Consider the following 19729-nt stretch of genomic DNA (forward strand, 5'->3'; position numbering starts at 1 on the left):
ACCGCCATGCTAGTCGCTCTCTGGTCAGGTGCGCCTTTTCTGGGTTTTGGCTTTATGGACAACTGGTAAGAACTGACGAGCGATGCACTGAACCCTGAATAATCAATGTGAGCAAAACGAATTACTGGCCGCGAGCTGTTCGAGCTGCAGCCGAGCTGTACTGCCGCCCTCTCACATGACAATGCACCGATAAAAGTACATAGGATATATGAATAAATCGAACTTCCAATGTACGCTGCCGTGCAAGGTGATTGCTGTCATCCACAATGATATATACATATATATATATATATATATATATACCTGTAAAAAAAACGTATACAGCAGTGTCCACACGTGGGTGATTTGGTGCACTGGCAGCACATCCATCCAGTTGCATTGAGCGGTTGTGTTCAACCGATCTGTCGAACTTACAGTGACTGTTTGTGAGAAAGAAGTCGGAACTGAGGAGGTCAGCGTCGGATTCTGGATAATAATGGAGCGCGCGCCTTTCGGGTTCATCACAAGGGGAGTGGGACTCGATGCCTTGTTGACAAAGAGCAAATCGCTTTTGTCGCTTCTCGTGTATTACCCTTCAGCTTGATGCTCCTCTGTGGTGACATTATCGATTCGTATTTGGGCGCCTTTCTCGGCGTGACGACGCTGACAGTAAGGACCCCTTCTACCTCTGTGCTTCAAGCCATTTTCAGAACGGAGAACACATCTTCCTATTGTTGACGGTTCACCTGTCCTTTTGACATCCTCTGAAGAACCATCGGTATCAACGTGAACTCTTCGTCATTGCTGCGCTTGATGGAACTGATTCGACTATAGATTTTCACCGCCAGAAGTGGATAAAAATGTGGGCAGGTATGTAGGGGCAGAGATGGACTTCGGTGCCGCCAAATTGCATTGCTGTCCTTGATGTCAGTAATCATACCCTGCTACCGCGTCTGTCGCGCGGCCTTGTTTCCCCCACGCTCATCGCCGGCCGCCATCAATTTTTAACGTCTAATATTCCCATCACCACAAGTGAACATTTGGTTAGCTGAGCTTTTTATGCCACTCCTCCGACTCTTCCCTGTAATCGGTGTTCATAGGCAGCGGCACTAGGAAATTTGTTCTCTTGCACAAGCGGAGTCGTGACAGGACGCTTCGTGGAGCAAATGGCATACCGCGCTGCTTGTGAGACCGACCTACGTTCGTTTGCCCAACTGTGACTTCAGACCCCAACTCTATCGTACATAGGACCAGCCCGGTATTGCTAATGTGGTTTTCAAGGCTTATACAGGCACAGTTTGAGGAAGACTGCTGATGCTGGCAAATCTTTCAGAGGCTATAGTTCGTGAGCCAGCCGGCAATAATGCATTGCTAGTTTTGTTACAAAAGCTCGAAGTTTACACTGCAACAGCAAACTCTTGCGACTTCGGCAGTATGTGTAGCATCACTCACCAATGGAGACACGTAGTGTCGCCTTTCCGTGTTAGCTGGTGGAGGGGTTTCCGTGAAAGCCTCAGCCAAATTGCGTTCGTGTTTTGAAACTTTTTTTACACACTCCTGGAGATGGTCAGGCAGGATTGATCCGGCGTAGGTGCTCTGTCAGTTCGGTTTCTCATCATAGGCCGGCCACCCTGCTGACAAACCAAGTCGAGCAACACGTAATGCTGCATCACACCGGAATTGTGGTATACTTCTGTTTGCTTCACAACCACAGGTATACTGTCCCTTTCTTCTTACGAGATGCACAGTCTTAGGACTTCTCTCCGCGTCTTTTTTTTTCTCTCGCAGGGTTTCCGCGGGTTACGCTCAACGAGGGTCAGGTCGGATCCGAGCGGGCCTTAAGGGCACATACTTTCGGCTCTGTCGTAAGCCTTTCGCCTTTGTAACACGGAATGTCCCGTCTCGTGTAACTTCACAGCTTGAGTTTGAGAACATTTGCAGACGGAGTGGGATGACGCAGTAGCGTGCCCTGCACCTGATGTATGGATGATGTAAATTCTGGAGCAGCCTTGTGAGTGAGGATGTTTGTCACTACGTTCTGGAAAAGTCAGGCACTGAATGAACTTCAGCTGTGGTCTTCGACTAGATGACACCCAGGTTATATTTATAGGGAAATACGCTTCGCCCTGTTCCTTTTCTATGGCGAATCGTGAAGTGGTGAAACGACCGTATCCTCACGCTACATCAACACAGAAATGCAGTGAGACGAAGTTTGGACGAGACGAACGGGAGAACTCGAGTCGTGTGTACGCTAATTTTTGAAACTGAAAATGGCACTTTTCGCTGGCAGTACTGCCCGTGCACTTCTTCTATCAATCCCTCAAGCAAATCACTTAGCGGCTTGTGCTTCCTAGAGAAGATGCCCCTGAGGTCGCGTTCGCGGCGCGGGAGGGTGTGTGGTGAGGCATCTCAGTCGGAGTTGCTTTGTTCAATTTCTTAAGGATCATGCAAAACTGTTCGGCGAGTGGGTGATTATAGAACACTCGTGCTTTGTCATCGGCAGGACATGCGGACAGGAAATAACACGGTTTTCTTGCCAGTCTCTGTATCATTGTGTTGTTTCCAGGCGGGGATCTGCATAGGATGCATTCTTGGGATGTTTCCCCTCCTCTTTCTGGGTATCAAGAGAAAGGAATCGAAGCAAGAAGCTGCCGAAACGAACACAGAGCTTGGTTCTTCCAAGGAAATCGCTGAACTCGAAGTTGGCCCCGGTGTGAAATAACGAATCCCTCCACACGCTTTTCCACAGAGAGCAAGTTGTAATGCGAAAAACATTTAGCGCACAGACTACTGTTAAACCTGGATCTCCAGAAAAAGCATGGGTACAGCAGAAGCGACCCGTTTTCAGCACCACTCCTTTTCCAGCCCCGGCGGAAGATTGAAAGCGGCTAAATGTCAATCAAAAATGCGGATTTTAGGTTTTCCATGAAATCCATTTGGAAGAAGAGCCTGTTAAGATTCGTCACCATTGTGCGATGCTCTGGAAAACCAGGGGGGTGCTTTCAAAAGCCAGACACATAAAGTACTAGAATTTTCTATTGAACCAGAAAAAGATATAGGAAAGCGGATACACACAACTCTAAGCAGGCTACGTTCGCCTCAAAATCTTATTCACTCCGGCACAAGCAGATTAGTGTTCAAAGACTTTCGACGCCTTGTTATCATCGACATTGGCGTCACCATTTGTGGGACTATAGATACTTCTATCGAAGCCGGTTGATTTATATCTCAGTGGTGGCTTCTTTGCTTCCGTTAACGACGGTGGAATTCATTAGCCAAGTATATAGGGCGTTTCAGACCCGGACAGCGCTCTTCGTCGTCGAACTGAGACTTAGCTTTCAAGTCTCTCCACGTGGGCGTCGTTGTCTTCCATGGGTAGCCAATTGATGTGAGCATTCCGTTTGACGTGGACGGTGCGGAGTGCCTGTCGACCGTCTTGTTCCAGGGAGTCCACACTTTCTCGCCTGCTACCAGCAGTCCCTGTGGAAAAGTGCGTAGGAGAGTGGTTAGGCGGTGTTTTTTGCCGAGAGGCAGAGGCAAGAGAGTGAAAAAAAACCCAAACGGATACAAACAACATTGCTAATGGTGTCGCCCACGGTCCCTGGTTTTGCTGTGACCATCCAAAAACATAGTTTCTGCGTTGCGTGGCGCTCGACTGGCTAAGTGAAGATGGTTGATTGAAGTGTACACGTATTACCCCCCATTTCTGCAGACCGACTCTCCTCTTTCCCATTTTTTCGTCTTTTTCTATGGAGTAGCAACCCGAAACAAATTCGACCCTCGAGGGCTTTCAGAACTCTTCGGCGTGCAGGCCACGCACGGAAGCCTGACACAGAGGTGACTCGAGGACGGCGACAGGCTGCTTTGTTCCTTTGGCGGCTTCTGGCTAGGCATACCTCACGGTTAACCCTTACCTATTCCTTTGTTTATACCTGAAATAGTCCATGCAACCGAATCTTCGCTTTCACTCGATGTCTCCTGTTCTGGGGGTCAAGTCGGTGCAAAGCTCTAGTAGCCAAACAGGACCGAGGGAACTACACGACATGCTGCACAACTGTTTCGATGCATACGTAGTTCCTCCTTAGATACAACCACGAAAGGCAAGTGATTCCTGGTTCTCGTCTCTTTATCCTCTTTCACCGTCGGACCGATCCCGGCTGGATGCATCTGCTTTGCGCAGAGCTGTGGAAACCTCGGCGCGCGCCTTGGCGGTCGCCATCCGCCGCGACGGTGTGCGTGGAGCTGCACACTGCAAATGTGCGACGTTGACAGCCAATTCGCTATCAGCAAAACGCTCCTGCGTTGCTCTCCGTGTCCTTTTGGAAAGACAGCAACAAAACGTGAAGTGTTTGCGTCCACAGCTCCGCAACGCTGACCTGCGCGAACCTGCCAGTGACTCTGTGCTCGCCACAGCCGTGCGCTCTTTTTCGTGACTCGCCGAAACTTTGAGAAAGCCTGTATCGCAAACGTTGCTTGCAGTTAACTCCCTCGAGTCTTCTTGTTTCCCAATACACGCACGGTTTCGCACTCTTCTTCGGTTTTTACTCGTCCCCGAGCTCGACGCCCAGCTCACCGCCTTCTCGCGTCTTCCGGTGCGACGAGCTACCCGTCTAACATCTATCTTCTTCTTTTCAAGGACTCACCAAGGTATTCCACCGGGTTGCGTTTTTTTTGCGCCTTGCACTTTCTCTCCATGGAAGTTCGGGTTCTGCTTTTCGAAACCCTTACCATAGCAGGGTTCGTCAATCTTTCCTCCACTGTGTTCCCTTTCCGTCGTTCGTCCCCGTTCTTTTCTTCTTCTCATCGCCGTCTCTCCTCTCTAGCGGTTTCCCCAGCGCCGTCTCGCTGCCCGTCCTTGACTCTCCCTTTCGACACTTCCGCACTGACCGTCCTCTCTCTTCCCTTGTGTCGGTTTCCTCTCTTTCTGTGCGTCTCCTTCCAACTCCGACCTTCCTAGTGCTCCTGTGTCTTCCGTCCCCTCTTACTCTCATCGCTAGTCCGTCTTTGGTGTCGCTCGAACATTTCCGCACTCCCTCCTCTTTCCCTCCTTTCCCTTCCTTCTCTTTGCTTCCTCTTTTCACATGGTCTGCTCTCTCTTCCCCTGCGTTGCCTGCTCTTCCCCGGTCGGGTCCCCATCTTCGGCTTCGTCTTCTCTTTGCGTGTTTCCGATTTCTGTTTTTTACGTCTCAGGCAGCATGGCGTCTCCATCTTGTATCCACGCCGGAGAGCGCCTGCGGCGCCTCATGCAGAAAAAGTGCATCATGCTTCCAGGAGCTCACAACGGCATCACGGCGCGTCTAGCTGCCGAGGCAGGCTTTGAAGGCCTCTATGTCTCTGGAGCTGCTCTCAGTGCATCACAAGGTGTCCCCGATATCGGTCTCCTAGGGCTAGATGACTTCACACGCGCAATCGCACAAGCCTCCGCAGTGACCAGCCTCCCTGTTCTCGCCGGTGAGGGTCCGCGGACCTATCATTCAATACGCTACTTCAATCTACTGTCCGGTCCCTCTGCTTTCTGTTTTTTCCCTTATTCATCTCCCGTCGCGTCCTCTCACGGTCCTTTACGTGTTCTGATCTTTGTCGACCTTTTTTCAGTCGCATATCTTTTCTCACTTCTCGTTCTTCGTCTTCCTGGCCGAGACCTCCCGAGACTCTCTTCCGCCCTTCTCGCCCTGGCGGCGTTTATTGTTCTTTTCGAGTTTACCTTTGTCTGCCCTTCCCCTCGTGCGCCTTTGGGTCTTCTCTGTTCTCTTCTATCTCCGTTTCTTCAGTTCCGAACCTTCCCTCACTTGCCTCGTGATTTAGCTCCTGACGTGCTCTTCTTCCTCTTCTCTCTTTCTTTCGTCTTGCTCCTCTTTTTCTTCGCCCGTCTCCTTGCTTCTCTGTCGCTCTCCTTCTCTGTCGCCTCTCTCTCTCCTTCTCTCTCTCTTCTCTCTCTCCTTCTCTGTCGCCTCTCTCTCTCCTGTCTCTCTCTCCTGTCTCTCTCCTTCCTCCTGTCCCGCGCTTCCTCTTTCTCCTCTCCTGCCTTCTATTCTTCTCTCTCTCTTCGTTTTCTTCTCTCTTTCTTCTCGCTGCGTTCTTCGCCAGATGCCGACACTGGCTTCGGCGGTCCTGAGATGGTTCGGCGCACTGTCTTCGCGTACAACCAGGCGGGCGCGGCCGGGCTACACATCGAGGATCAACTCTTGCCGAAGAAATGCGGGCATCTGGAGGGGAAGCAGTTGATTCCTATTGAAGCGATGGAGGAGAAAATCAAAGCCGCCGTGGGTGCTGCGCAGGACTGCTCGCGCGGCGACTTCATCATCTGCGCGCGCACAGACGCCCGCGGCGCCGATGGTGCGTGCGCCATCGCTTTGGGGGGGAAAAACGAGAGAAGAAAAGGAAGAAGCTGAAGTTTGTATTACAGGAAGGCGAAGCGACAAGAGAGGAAGAAGAGGATGAAGCCGGGCGGGGTGCGGAGGAGGCGAATCCAGGCGTTGCGGATCGATGCTTGCGAGGACAGAGGCCACGGGGGTCGGTGTCCATACAGGGCGAAGCAGACTGGAGACGAGCCGAAGGGAAGGATGCATGGTCCAGCACAGACCACTACACCGAATTCTGAAGAGATACTCTGAGGAACGAACGCAGAACCTATAAGGGTACTGGATCCTGTAAAAGACACTCAAGATCTAAACCGCGAGTCCAACTCGTATCTATTCCCCCCAGCAAACACGACAAAAACGAAGACGAGAGAATCCGGGAAGATCTGGAAAGTCGATCGGGGAGCCTTTTGCGAGTTGCTCCTCGACTTCCTTCTCCTGGTCCTCTCTCTGTGTTCGCCCTCAGGTCTTGACGCCGCTGTGGAGCGAGCGGTCCGGTATACCCAAGCTGGCGCCGATATGATTTTCCCTGAGGGGTTGCAAACAGAGGTAAGAGAATGGGAAGGAGAACGGGGGGGACGGAAGGGTCACCGCGAGGCCAGAGCTCTGGTAAGACTCTGCCCTCAAATACGAGAAGGAAAGAGATGAAGCCAACATATACAGGGTGCGGGAGAGGAAGAAAACAAGCAAACTAGAGAAACTGGAGAAGGGGGGGGGGTCGCCGAGTGACGTTGAGCGTGGCGGAAGTGGGAAGAAAAACAGAGTGGAAGTGAAGAGAAATACAGACATCTGTGCGATGGGACAGAAACAGGCAACGAAGGCACCGCGAGGCCGTTCCCCTCATGCGGGGTGCTACGCAATGGCTACCTAGTGTTCATCTACCTCTGCCGTTCTTTGTCTGTCCCTCTTTGCCTCAGTAGTGTTTTCTATCGTTCTTGTTCTGTCTTTCCTGCGCGAATTCCGAGGGCTTTTCTCATCCCGGGAGTTTCTCCCAGTCTGGCCCGGGTTTCCGTGGCGCCCGCGTTTATCGGATTCACACACGCTTTGTCTCCACGGACAGCTAGCCCTGATCTACGCGTTTTTTATGTCCGTATCTCGCCAGCCGTCCTGGTGGGCGGGTCGATGAAATCGCATTAGGTGGGCCGTGCGCCTGGTATCGTCTGCGTCTTTTGCTCAGGCGGAATTCCAAGCATTTGCACACGCTCTGTCCGTCTTGCCCGGGAAAGCCCCCTTCGGAGGCCCTTATCTTCTCGCAAATATGACAGAATTCGGGAAAACACCCATGACGGAACTTGCCGCCTTCGAGAGTATTGGCTACCACTGCGTTATCTACCCCGTATCTCCCCTCAGAGTCGCCATGAAAAGCATCAAAGTGAGACCAGCTTGCGACACTTATATATGCACCCATCGCCTGTTTCTCGTGCGGTGTCCCTCTCCAAATATATGCCTTAGGCATAGACGTATATACATAATGCGAGCACTTGACTTGGAGGGTCTGCCGATACTCCCATCTGTGCTTGTCTGGACCTCGTACACATACACATACTTACATCTATATGTACATATATATGTGTATATGTATGACCCGCGGAGCAAAATATGGAGGCTCGTTTCGTGCAGATGCTTGCTTCTGCTCAGGACATGCTGATCCACTTGCGCAAAGACGGCTCTGTAGGACAGAGTTTGGAAAAGATGTATACACGACAGGTAAAGCTGCGCCATAGGGAGGGAAGTTGCATGAGAAGTGGACCTCTCCTTTGGACGTGCATGCACTACTGGTGTCAGCCGATATCAAATCGGACGTTCTCTCCGTCTTCCGGATTTGTGTGCAAGCGTCTTTTCTTCCTCGCTTTTTCCCTCTTTGGTGTGTCTACACTTCTGGTCTGTCGTTCTCTCTTTGTCCACTCGTTTTGCCCCTCTCTTCTGCGGCCTCTGACATCTTCTCTCTCTTGTCTCTCCCCGCCGTCACGCGTAGGCATTCGTTTGCCCTCTTGTTGTCTCTTTTCCCTTTCGTACAGGACTTGTATTCCACTCTCCGGTACCGGCCGATGGAGCCGTGGACGTATCCCTCTCCGAGCGCACCAAAGACCAAACAGTTGGAAGACGACGAGGACTAGGCTGTTTCAGGCTTGGCATATCTTTTCTTTTCTCGCTCTCTCCGAAGAGGATGCAGTGAGACAGGTTCACGCGGGGACCGGACGCCTTGAGGGCGAAGAAAAGGAAGACAGAAAAAGGAGATGGTCGAGGCGGCACACCGTGAGACCACCGGAGACCGACAGAGCACCAGCTTTTCGTCGTGCCACGAGGGACGAGCCGAAAGCGAAGGAGAGAACCCGAGGGACGAGAAGAAAGCTCAGGAGAGAAGGCGAGGGCCGATAAGACAGAAAAGAAGAGAAGGCGAGGTTTTGTCGGCCCGGTAGCCGGCAGCACAGAGATGAGGAAGGGGAGATGACACAAGTCGGAGAGGAGAAAAGTGGAATCTTTGCGGCGTTCCAGTCCGCGCAGAGTCTTACCTGGTCGAACAGTGCAGATAAGGAAAAGAAGGGAAAAGGAAGAGAAGGAACCATCAAGGCTCGACAGAAACGCAGAGCTAGATTCAGAGAAAACGAAAGAAGACAAGAGGAGAGAAGGAACATGAAATGACGCGGCAAGGATCCGGCAGAGGAGGGGGTTCAGGGAAGATGCTGGAGAAGCGTGGGGAGAGGCAAGAAAACCGAAACGCGTGCCTCGAACGTGCAGAGAGGGAATAGAAGATAAAGGATCAGGAGGGTCATTCAGTCTTTCTCCTTTCAAGGAACGACCGGTCAAGGACGAGGAAGGGGGGGAGGGTGCGCCGACTTTGCCTTTTTTTCGTGTTGCCACTGTTCCGAGTTTGACACGCAGGTTCCTTTCCTTTCTCTCCACTTGACATTGCACAGAGGAGGCGGAAATTACAGGTTTGCTGTCTGCGTATGGTGTGGAAAAAGAATCTCTGCGAGACACTGTTCTTCTGTCTGCTTAGCACCTGCAGGGGGGGGACGTGGCAACGTGAAAAACTCTTCTCGTTTTCGTACAGCTTCAGAGACCCGCACGAAAATGGACGGGGAAGAAACTGTGTCTTCCTTTAAGGTGCCGTGGTGAAAAGTAAGAGATGTGCGACTTTTCGGAACGTCACGCTCGAGGGTGCGTTCGCGTTCTCCTCTTTCATCTGTCTCCTTTTCCTGCAAACCTTTTTCTCGCCGAGGAAACGATCCCGTACGCAACACGCGCTACGCGTTTCTACCGTCTCCAGGGAACCTTTGATTCGCGTCTGCTTCCTTCCTTCACGCGCTTTTATTTTGCTCAGCAACGAACCACGCTTCGAAAAAAACGGCTAATGCACCGAGAAGTCTCTAGTTTTTTCACTTCGCGCCTGGCCGAAAGCGAACCAGGACTCCTCAGATTTTCCCCCCACTGACAAATTGCTCTGCTGCCTACATGCAGAAGCTGCTACGTGCAAAAGAAACGCGCGACGCCAGGAGAGATTTCTAACCTGAGCCCTACAAACGCCCCTCGCGGATCACGACATTGCAGGTTTCACAAAAAACTATTTCCTCTAAAGAGCGGGGCGCCCACACGCACAATGCAGCTACAAACACAAACTCGGAATTACAAAAAGGCTTCCTAGAACATATATATATATATATATATATATATATATATATATATTTATATACGTATATATATATATATATATCCGCCTATACGTGCCCGAAGATGCATATCATATGTATACGCGTCCGAATATATATATATATATATATATTTCTGCAGCGGTGTTGTCTTGAAAAGAGCTCCACTGCGTTTTTGTCGTCATTTACTGTGCCGATTTGCCTCCTAAAGCGCGTCCCGTCAGCATGTCAGCTAGGGAGGGCCTTTGGCCCTGTCTTCCGTGACGCATTTCTTTCTCGGTGGTCCTGGATTCTAGACGCCAACGGGACCGCAGGCACGAGTCTCGGAAAACGGTTTTCCGCATTTCCACCCCCACCTCCGCTTTTTTTTTGAGATATATGTCTCACGGCTTTCTCTCTTTTTCTCTGCATCTTGCTGCGCGCTGTCCTTGCGTTCTTCTTTCCCTGTATGCACTTTCCTTGCTTCCCAAGGACGCGACCCTTCTTGAACCGCGTTCCGCACCCAGAAACTTGCTCCTCGTCCTCTCTCTCTCCTCTGTGTGTCTCCTCTGTCTCGTTCTCTCCTCTGTCTCTTCTTTCCCTCCTCTCCTTCTTTCTCCTTTTCTCTCCGCTGTCTCTCATCTCTTCTCCCGCTCGTTTCTTTCCGCGTTTTGAGACGAGCAGACTCGTGGCCTGTCTCGCCTCCGCGTTCTGCCTGGTTTCTCTCTAAAGCGCCTCTACAGGAGTAGCTGGACATCCAGCGGGTTGTCGGCAATCACATGCAGCATCCAGGGACGTGAGCTTGGCGGCTCTTCCTTGCGTCTTCCCTCCTGGCGATGGAGGTAGTGAAGCGCCGCCTCTCGACTGTGGGCGTAGACTGGGCATCCGTCTGCATCTTCCTCTCCGTTCAGCGTCGAAATGAAAATCACGTATGGTGAGAGAGGATCCAAAAGCTCCACGGAGGAGACATTGACTACTCCCTGACGCAAAAAGACACAGGCGGCACAAGTCGCACACGGACCTGTCTGATTCGCCATGTCTCTGAGAGACGCTTCAAAACGCTCGTGAGAAAAGCGGCGCAAGCAACTCGCGTGAGCACCTGAAGCCGACGGCACCTTTTCCCTTTTCTGTTTCCAGAAAACGTCTACGCAAAGGAAATGCCCAGTGGGTTTCACGCCCCGAAAAAACGATCCCCTCTGGCAAAGAGACAAGAAACCACATGTCGAGGACAGCAACAAGAAGGCTCTGCGGGGCAACGGAAAGAAGCGTTTTCACCCGCAGCCCTTTTCTCGTGGCTTCAGTGTCTCTCGAAGCGCGCCGTTGATTTCCTCGATTGCACGCGCTTTCCCTCGTAGACCGGCAACGCACCTCCGCCCGGTCTTCTCGCCCGAAGCCGAGACGCGGAATCGCGAGAAACACGGCCATCCTAAACAAAAACACTTCTCCTACGACCGCGCGCTCCGCTTCTCCTTCCCCCGGCTGTCTTGCTGTCTCTGCCTTCCTCGTCTTTGTGTTTCTTGCTTTCTTCTTCCTCGCTTTCTCCTTCTTTTTCTGTTTTCTCACCTGCTTTTGGAAGAGGTCTTGAGCGGCAGAAGAAGCCGTGTGGCCGTCCTCACTCAGGCCGCCGTCGAGGTCGCTTCGAATGACAAAGTGCAGCTTTTTCTGACTCTTCCGCTCGTCACGTTCTCGCTCAGCGCGCTCTCTCTCTGCTGTCTCCGTGTAGCGATACACCGTGAGAGACGGGAACGCGTCGCGCGGTTCCGGCGGCCCTGGCAACTGAAGCCGAAGTGCAACCTGTGCAGAAAAAACGAGAAGAAACCTTCTTGTTCTTCCCCGGCGCTCTCCAAAGCAAGCCAAACATACAAAAGTACACCCCCGGTGGACATACATATACTATACATATATACTGCGGCACATATAATATATCCACCGCAAACCTTCATGAACTAACACGCATACAAACACACGTATATATATATATATATATATACATATAAGTACATATAAGCACATATATATGTACCTGTATGTGAGTCTACGCCTGTCTCTGATCACGATTTTAGATCGGTTGGTACAGAATATCAAATCTAACACGAATTAACTGAGTTAAATGATACAGGGTTGAACTGTGTAAATTTCACGCTCTGTCTCGTGGGGGTTTTCTAGCATTTTTCTTTCCTTACGAGGGTGGGGCCTTGCACTTGCAGGGCGACTCTCGACCAGACTTGGTGCATGCATTTGCGGCCATCTACGACGCGGTAAAAGAGCGGCGAAGGCGGCGGAATCGCGTAAGGTTGCGGGAGGAGCATGGGCCGCGGCTTCGCGACGTTCCCCGGCACATGCAGAGACAGCTGGAAATTGTCCAAATCGTCCGGTCTGAATGTTGAGGGAATAATCGTGTACGTCGCCGCATCCAAACGCGCCTTCAGCATGCAACACCCCGCCCGGTACGGCCCCGTCGACAACGCCTTGCCGGTGCGCAGCAACCGCGCAGTCGCGACGCGGTTCTTGAACAAGCGCAAATTCACTGAATGCTCCTGAACAAAAAGCAACCACCCACGCAGATCGGCCACGGAGCCACATCACTCATTCATATACATACAGATATATATATATATATATATATATATCGTTGATTATATATACAGGCAGATAGATATATTTGCATGTATATATGCATGCATGAGACAAAAAAGACGAAGATGGACCCGAGCATTTTTCGGCTGTACGCGTCTCGTGCTCACTTGCGGCGACTCGAGGAAGAAAATCGCATCGCACGGCTGGGGGACTTTCAGGCGAATGTGCGGATTCGTGAAATACCTCCACAAATCGTTCGAGCACCCGCCCGCCGTGGTCGGGCCCCAACTGCCTGTACACATAAGAACCACAGAAACTATCCGAAGGCAGAAGACATCGACAATCGTAAATCAGTGGGATTAAAATGGCACGTGAAACTGCAGACAGTTCTCAGGTATCCCTCGCCTATCGGTCACACTTCACACGCTCACTTCGATAAATATATATCTCACACATATCTATCGATCTCCCTCTCTGTATGAATATATATATATATATATATATATATGGGCGTTGGTGTCCTCGTTGCGCCCGTTGAGCACGGCATCAGGCGACTGGTGTCGTCTCCTGACACGGATGCATGCATATTTGCAAATTTATGTGCACGAGGAAGTCGACTGTTTTCCTTCTCACCTAGCTGTCTGTACACGCGACGCGAGCCTCTTCTTCTTCAAACTCAGAAAAACCAGCTCGCCTCTGTGCGTTTTCTGAGGACGTACCTTTGAAATAGATGGACTGTGCATCGGGGGGGAGGAGCGGCGGGAGCTGTGTGAGTGAGGAGTGCACGTGCCCGTACACCTTGATGGTGAAGTTGAATTCGTCCTGAGAGCGACGACAGACAACCCCGAGCAGCGCTGGAGGCCGCGTAAAAAGACGCGCGCTCTCTCTGCCGACAGAAAACTGGACAGTGAGAGGTTCAGCGAACTCTCTCGCCAACTCCAGATAAACATTCCTAGCGCCTCCCCTCCCCCTCACCTTCTACTGCTACCCTTCACTCCCTTCCCTCGTTCTCTTTTCCTCGTCACCATCCTCGCTCTCGCTGTCTTCAACCTGTACACGTCCTCTCTAATTTCCCCCATAATCACCGTTCCCACGTAAAAACCAGCCCCACCAGAGACCACTACGCTCATGCTACCTCGTGCAGTTTCCTTCGATCTTGTTTTCCCCCGGTTCGGATTTCGCGCCTACTTTTTGCGAGTACTGCGAGACGACGAGGACGAATTCGGACGCGTCGAGCAGCTGGAGGCCTTCGTATCCGGGGAGAGGCGGTCTTGCCGACGACGTTTCCTGTCCCCGGTTCTCTTCTCCGTTTCCAGGATCCCTTGTCCGGCCTTCGTCTTCCTGGCGGCCTTCGCGGGACGCGAGTCGGCTGTCTTCGCTCGAGTGTCTGCTGAGGAACAAGTCGCGGAAGACGTGCGGATGCACACGCAGCTTCACGAGGGTGCACTCGCCGTTGCTGTAGACACCCTGCTTGGCCGGCGGCGGCGGGCACGTCGCCCGTTCGGAGGCTGCATGCAGATGGATGGCGAGGTATTTCGTGGCGAGATCTTTCTGGCGCTCTCGGACGTGGCGGGACAAGAGAATCCAAAGCTCGACCGGCTGGTTCTCCTGCGAGAAGGAAGTCGGAAACGCTTGCGGCGTGCGCGGCGTCGCCGGCGCGGAGGTCGAGGGAAGCGGCAGAGACGCCGCAGACGCGGGTGAAGTCAGCGAGGGGAACGAGAGAAACGGGTGCGGCCCAGCCAACGCGGAAGACGCGAAATCTTCCGGGCGAGGCGAGATCTGAAGATGGAACTGAGGGTTGAAGGCGACCATGTGCGAATCGTCGGCCAGAGACGAATTCTCAATGAACGGCGAACGCTCCCACCTGAGGAGGAAGAGCAGAGGACCAAGGCGGGGACAGACGTTGACGTTCGGTCGGGCCGCTTCAGAAAAAGGCAGGGGAGAGAGAAAGTAACGGAGGGCAAAAGAGCTTGTGGTGAGGGGACACAGAGGAAAGGAAAGGCGATTCGGGAGGAACCGGGGCGGAGGGAAGAAAAAGCGAGGCAGAGACGCAACCAAGGAGACGCCCGTGCGACGACTGCGGGCGAGAAAGGCCAGACACCTCGCCGCTGTCACGAGGAGCGGGGAGGATTCAGGAGAGTTCCGCCTGAACAGAGGATCCCGTGTGCGCGAGGAAAGAAAAGGCGCGGTTCTTACTTGGAATGAATCTCTGCTTGGTAAGGGAAACACGAGCTGTCCCAACAGACATAGAGGTGCGAGAACCAGCGGACGACGTCTAGCCACTCGATCCAGAAACAGCCGCAGTCTGATTTAGCCTGCATTCCCGGAGAAATCGACAAGGGTGCAACGCATGCATGCGAGAAAGAAAAAGGAGCGAGGGAAATGGAAACGACAGCCGTCGAGGAAATAGCGGAGCAAACGCTCGACCAGAAGGACGCTTCGTGTGCAATCCCCACAACCTCCCGACGACGCGTACCAGAGAAACGCGGAAGGCGCGTCTCAGCCAGGAGAGAAAACAGGAGACCAGCAAGAAATCAGCCAAGAGACGAGGAGGCAGACGAGAGAGAGAGAGGAGGCGGAAAGAGAGAACGGTGGTGAAAAAGGAGAAACTTACGGCTGTTGCAGGGTCGTAACCAAGTTGGTCTTTCATGTTTTGCGTCCAGCTCGTCTTGTCCGAAGGCGAAAATTTGCCTTTCCATCGGACACAGCCCCAAGGGTTCTTTACGTACAGCAGCCGATGTCCTTCGATTTCCGCGTAGTTTAAAATGCTGTAGGCATGGCGGGCGACGATGCCTGTACAAAAAAAACGAACTTTCATCTGCCAAAATGGGATTCCATACCGTTTCGTTGCGTTTTTTCTCCTTCGGTTCCTCCTTCTCGTCCCCTGCCTTTCTTTCTCTCTCCCAACGTCTCTTTCTCTGCAGACTCGAGTGTCTTTTCCACTGTCGGTATCTTCCTCTGTCGCCTCCGTCTTCCCTCTGCTCCTGTGCTCGGGATTTCTTCGTTTTCTTCGTCGTTCTTCGTGCTCCATTCTCTCCACCTTCCTTAGTTTCATCTCTTGCTTCTCAAACCTTCTCCTCCGCAGACCCACGCTCCTCTCCCTTCTTCACCTTTTGACTCTCACGGGATGCCTCGATCCCCCTTTATTCCCCTCCGTGTTCTTCCATTTCGCCCTCCCTTTCTTCATTTCCCCCCCTCTTCTGCTTCCCTCCCTCCTTTTCCACCCCCTTCTTCTGCTTCCCGCCTTCCTTTTCCACCCCCCTCTTCTGCTTCCCTCCTTCCTTTTCCACCCCTCTTCTGCTTCCCTCCCTTCTTTTCCACCCCCCCCCCCCCCCCTCTCTCCCTCTCTCCTGTGCCGCGGTGTTCTCACCGCTGCTGACGGAGACGCCTTCGGGGAAGTCGAGGCCGCTGGGCGCCGCGTCGGACACTTCGCTCGTTCCGAGGCAAGCGACGCAGCGGCCCGCGGAGAGGCCGAGGAAGAGCTGAGTCCAGATGTGGCTCCACTTGGGGTCTTTGACGACTTGATCGTCTTCGTTCTCACGCCCGGTGACGATCGGTTTGTGGGAGGCCGGTGACCCGGTGTGGACATCGCTGCGAAACGGAATCGTCTCGGGAATCCAGCCCGTGAGATGGTACAAATCCGCTCCGGGGTTCGATCCCTGCATCGAATAGCTGCCACCCATGAGCTTCACGAAGGCCTTCTCGAGGAGGGTGACCCACAACTCGCGCTTGTTGGACGAGTGCGCAGCAAGCAGCTTGTTGTCCTTCCGCACCGGCACGTAGTCGTCGATCAGGACTTTCCGCGGAACCCCGTTAAAGTACAGCCTGCATGCGTACATGCCCCGCGGATTGAAGATCGGCCCGACCTGTCGACCGCCGTCCGCGACGGCGGGGATCGCGCCCTGCGGGTAGAGGAGCCCCGAGAGCACAGGCACATTGTGTTTCCGCTCGAACTCCGAGAGGACCGCGAGGGAGGAGAGGAAGGAGCAGTCCCCGACGAAGCCCTGGCGAATCGCGCGGCTGTTCGGCACGTCCTGAATCACCACAGGATCCTTCACGATCTCCGAGAGACGCTTCCAGGCAGCAAACTTCTGCTGCTGCTTCCGGCTCAGCGACATCACCCCGTCCGGATCCGTCCACTTCCCGTCGGGTCCCCACTCCAACTGGCCCAACGCGTCGTCGCACGGAGACCCCAGCCCGCACACCGGCGCGTCTCCGTCCGCCGAGGCAGGCGCCGCAGAGACGCTTTCGGGCTCGGCCTGGCCCGAAGGATCGCTCAAATACGAGCCGGAAAACGAACCAGAGGGCCCAGACGACTCGGCAGAACAGCCGGACGCCGAGGCGAGTGGGAGAGCCGTGCGGCATGCAGGCGGAGACGGAGACGGAGACGCGCCCTCCACCCATTCGACGGCTGCGTCGCCGCCTGTGCAAGGAAACCACCAAAAAGAGCAGACACTACGCGGCAAACTCAGATGGCCCACAAAGAAACGTCCAGGAGGACGTGTCCGTAGGTAGACGCGGAGCGGATGGACAACGGGAAAAGAAAATGTCTACATAAAGGTAAATTGCGTGAAGGATTTGCTTCTCCCCAAAGCGCTCCAGCAACGCGAAACGTCCCGTCGGTTGCAAACGCCTTTTGTACAACTTCCTCGTTCTCCTTATGACACATCCACTGTCCTAGCCGACCGCACGATGCATATTCTCTTTAGATCTAGGGATTTACGCGAACTCCCTGTTTATCTGCGGAATTACGTGCACTACCGCGGAAAGGTGCTTACCTCTCTTTCGTAAATCGCTTCCTCCCTGGGCGCAGGCCCTGTCGAATTCGTCGCTTCCTGCTTCGCGTCTGTGTCTCTCTCCTTGCTTGGGGAACCCTCCAAAACCGTAGGTCAGCCCGTCTGTACAGTCTGCTTCACCAGTCCACGTCTGTGCCTGGTAGCTCCGCTTGGTCTTTTCCGTCGATCTCCCTTCGCCCTGTCCACCTCGAGCGTCTTGGCGCCCGGAAGAACCTCCGCCGAAGCGACTTCCCGACGCTGAAACTTCTTGCGAGCTTTTGACGAGCCTCTCGGGAGTCAAGACCGCTCGGGTGTACAGGCCTGCCTCGAGCTCGTCGCGTTCGACGCTGCATCGTTTCTCCCTGTCCCCTCGCGCGGCCCGCCGCGTCCCCCTGCTGGCTGCTCTGCCCGCGCAGGGCGAAGAACCGAGGCACGCGGGGCCTTCGGCCGGGTCAGAAGGGACGCCGTTCCAAGTCGGAGGCGCCGAAGGAGGTGCGCTTGCATGCGTCGCGACAACTTGTGAGAGAGGCGAGGAAGGGAGCGCACCGGGAGGCGGGCAGTCCACGTAGAAGTTCTGCCGGATGTCCCCGTCCTCCTCGTTCCACGGCAACATGACGTAGCGGCCGACGATGCTGGACTCGAGCAGGATTTCCGACACGGTCAGAGAGCTGCTCAGATGGGAAGGCAGCAGCTTCTGCTGCGAGTAGGCCAGCGGCGAGAGGCACGACCAGTCGCCGTCTCCGAACCCCGCGGCTTTCTTGGAGCACCCCGTCGCCCTCTTCCACTGTGAAGAAGAGGACGCGCTCCGGTAAGCAGCCTGAGACGCAATCGGCCAGCCGCTAGTCTTCGTCGGTCGCGCGCGACACCCTGTGGAAACGGGGCCCTCCTCGCCGTCGCGAGAGGTCGCCGCCGAGCTGACGCGCCGGCAGACGACGCTCCGAGAACTCTCGCTTCGTCGCGAGGCCTTCCCGTGCTCGCCCCTACCCTCTCGGCCTTCGCTGCACGCGGCAGCCGAGGTCGCAGAACCCGCGTTTCCGGGCTTCCCGTCACGATGCCGCGAGCACGCACCTGCGATCGGCGCTGCGCTCACTGCGTCGTCGCTCCGGCTCGGCCGACCGCTGCTTCGCCTTTTATACGGAGAAGAGAAGATCGCGCTAGGACTCCCGTCCGACGGGTAGCTACGCAAACTGCCGTCCCTGCGACAAACGACAGACGTCGCACTCCCCTCGCCAGGACAAGGGCGCACGCCGCATGCGCCTGGCGACGGGCGAGCGGGCGACGGCGGCGGAAACTCGGGCCTTTTCTCCGTCGCCCTCAAAGCGCCTGCGGCGAGAGGCGGCGAGCTTTCCGTCTCTGCGCACAGCGCGTTCCCTGCGCGATTCTCCACTTCCTCCCCTCTCCGTTTCCTGCCGCCCGCAGCTGACGCGTGAGTCTCCATGACCTCTCGACAGCATGCGCCCCGCACATCTTGAGTGCCTGCACCAGCCGCGGAAGACAGGCAACTGAGCGAAGGAGCGTCGCCTGCGGTCCTTCTCTGTGGGTCCTCGTCCTGCTCTGGCTGCAAACACAACGGCGAGGGACCATCCGCTCCGGGACTGTCCTTTTCTTCTACGATCGCATTCGCGTCGCGGCGTCCCGCACTGACGTCTCCTGGCGCCCCACACGTCTCCGTCTCCCGGGACTCCGCGGCCGCTCGCCCGCCTTCCGAGATACCAGAAGCGCGGCCGGCCTCGTGCTCGCGTGCCGCGCCTCGGTCTGCCTCTCTTCTGCTGCGTTCAGCCTCTTCGCGACCTCGCCGATCTGCGTGCTCACATTCACCCTTGGCTTCCTCGCAGGTCCCCGCGTCCCGCTTGTTCTCTTCAGCTTCTCTCGGCGTGTCCTCGACCGTCGCTGGCGTCGACGAGGGGGGCGCATTAGAGTCGTGCTGAGTCGGCAGTCCTGTGCCACTCTGCGACTTCGCCGCGGAACCGGGCCTCCGCAGCAGCTTGTGCTGGGTTGAACACTGACAGCCCATTTTTTTCAGGCAGACGGGAGGCATGGACGCGTTCCCCACGCAGCCCTGTCGACTTCGCCGCGAAGAGGGGGACTCGATCGAGAAACGCGACGCAGAAGCGACAGAGAAAGACGCCCCCGCGGGCGAAGAGGAATCTACAGAGGGCGGGGAAGACAGCGCCCAAGCTGGAGAAGCCTGAGAGGGAAAAGAAGAAGCCGTCTCCGGGCGGCGCAAGACGCAACGAGGAGGTCGAGAAGAAGCCGGTCCCAGCGACGCCGGCGACAGCGAAGAAGAGAGAGAGGAAGAAGAGAGAGAGGAAGAAGAGAAAGAGGAAGAAGAGGGAGAGGAAGAGAACGACGGCGCACGGGGACAAGTCGCTTCGACGCCGGTCCGACCTCTAGGGGGTTCTGCAGAGGC

At 54.6% G+C, this 19729-nt stretch overlaps 3 protein-coding genes across 3 annotated transcripts; 2 read left to right on the forward strand and 1 right to left on the reverse strand.

The window, feature by feature from the left end:
• Nucleotides 1–54: 54 nt before the first annotated feature.
• On the forward strand, nucleotides 55–2701 carry NCLIV_000770 (ga25361, related; the record flags this gene model as incomplete). The annotated part of the gene is made up of 5 exons (XM_003879569.1): nucleotides 55–65; nucleotides 579–648; nucleotides 1080–1164; nucleotides 1768–1844; nucleotides 2546–2701. 5 exons carry the CDS (start codon nucleotides 55–57, stop codon nucleotides 2699–2701), a joined length of 399 nt encoding a protein of 132 aa, XP_003879618.1.
• Nucleotides 2702–5174: 2473 nt separating this feature from the next.
• Nucleotides 5175–8455, forward strand: NCLIV_000780 (carboxyvinyl-carboxyphosphonate phosphorylmutase protein, related; the record flags this gene model as incomplete). The annotated part of the gene is made up of 6 exons (XM_003879570.1): nucleotides 5175–5430; nucleotides 6067–6315; nucleotides 6805–6887; nucleotides 7516–7710; nucleotides 7977–8045; nucleotides 8357–8455. The coding sequence occupies 6 exons, from the start codon at nucleotides 5175–5177 to the stop codon at nucleotides 8453–8455; spliced, it is 951 nt and encodes a 316-aa protein (XP_003879619.1).
• A 2249-nt stretch (nucleotides 8456–10704) lies between these two features.
• Nucleotides 10705–19333, reverse strand: NCLIV_000790 (hypothetical protein; the record flags this gene model as incomplete). Its single annotated transcript, XM_003879571.1, has 10 exons — nucleotides 10705–10947; nucleotides 11531–11761; nucleotides 12151–12504; nucleotides 12712–12836; nucleotides 13264–13366; nucleotides 13733–14408; nucleotides 14741–14859; nucleotides 15159–15337; nucleotides 15915–16967; nucleotides 17323–19333. 10 exons carry the CDS (start codon nucleotides 19331–19333, stop codon nucleotides 10705–10707), a joined length of 5094 nt encoding a protein of 1697 aa, XP_003879620.1.
• Nucleotides 19334–19729: the final 396 nt, after the last annotated feature.

Source organism: Neospora caninum, chromosome Ia (assembly GCF_000208865.1).
Source record: "Neospora caninum Liverpool complete genome, chromosome Ia".
Lineage (NCBI taxonomy): Eukaryota > Apicomplexa > Conoidasida > Eucoccidiorida > Sarcocystidae > Neospora > Neospora caninum.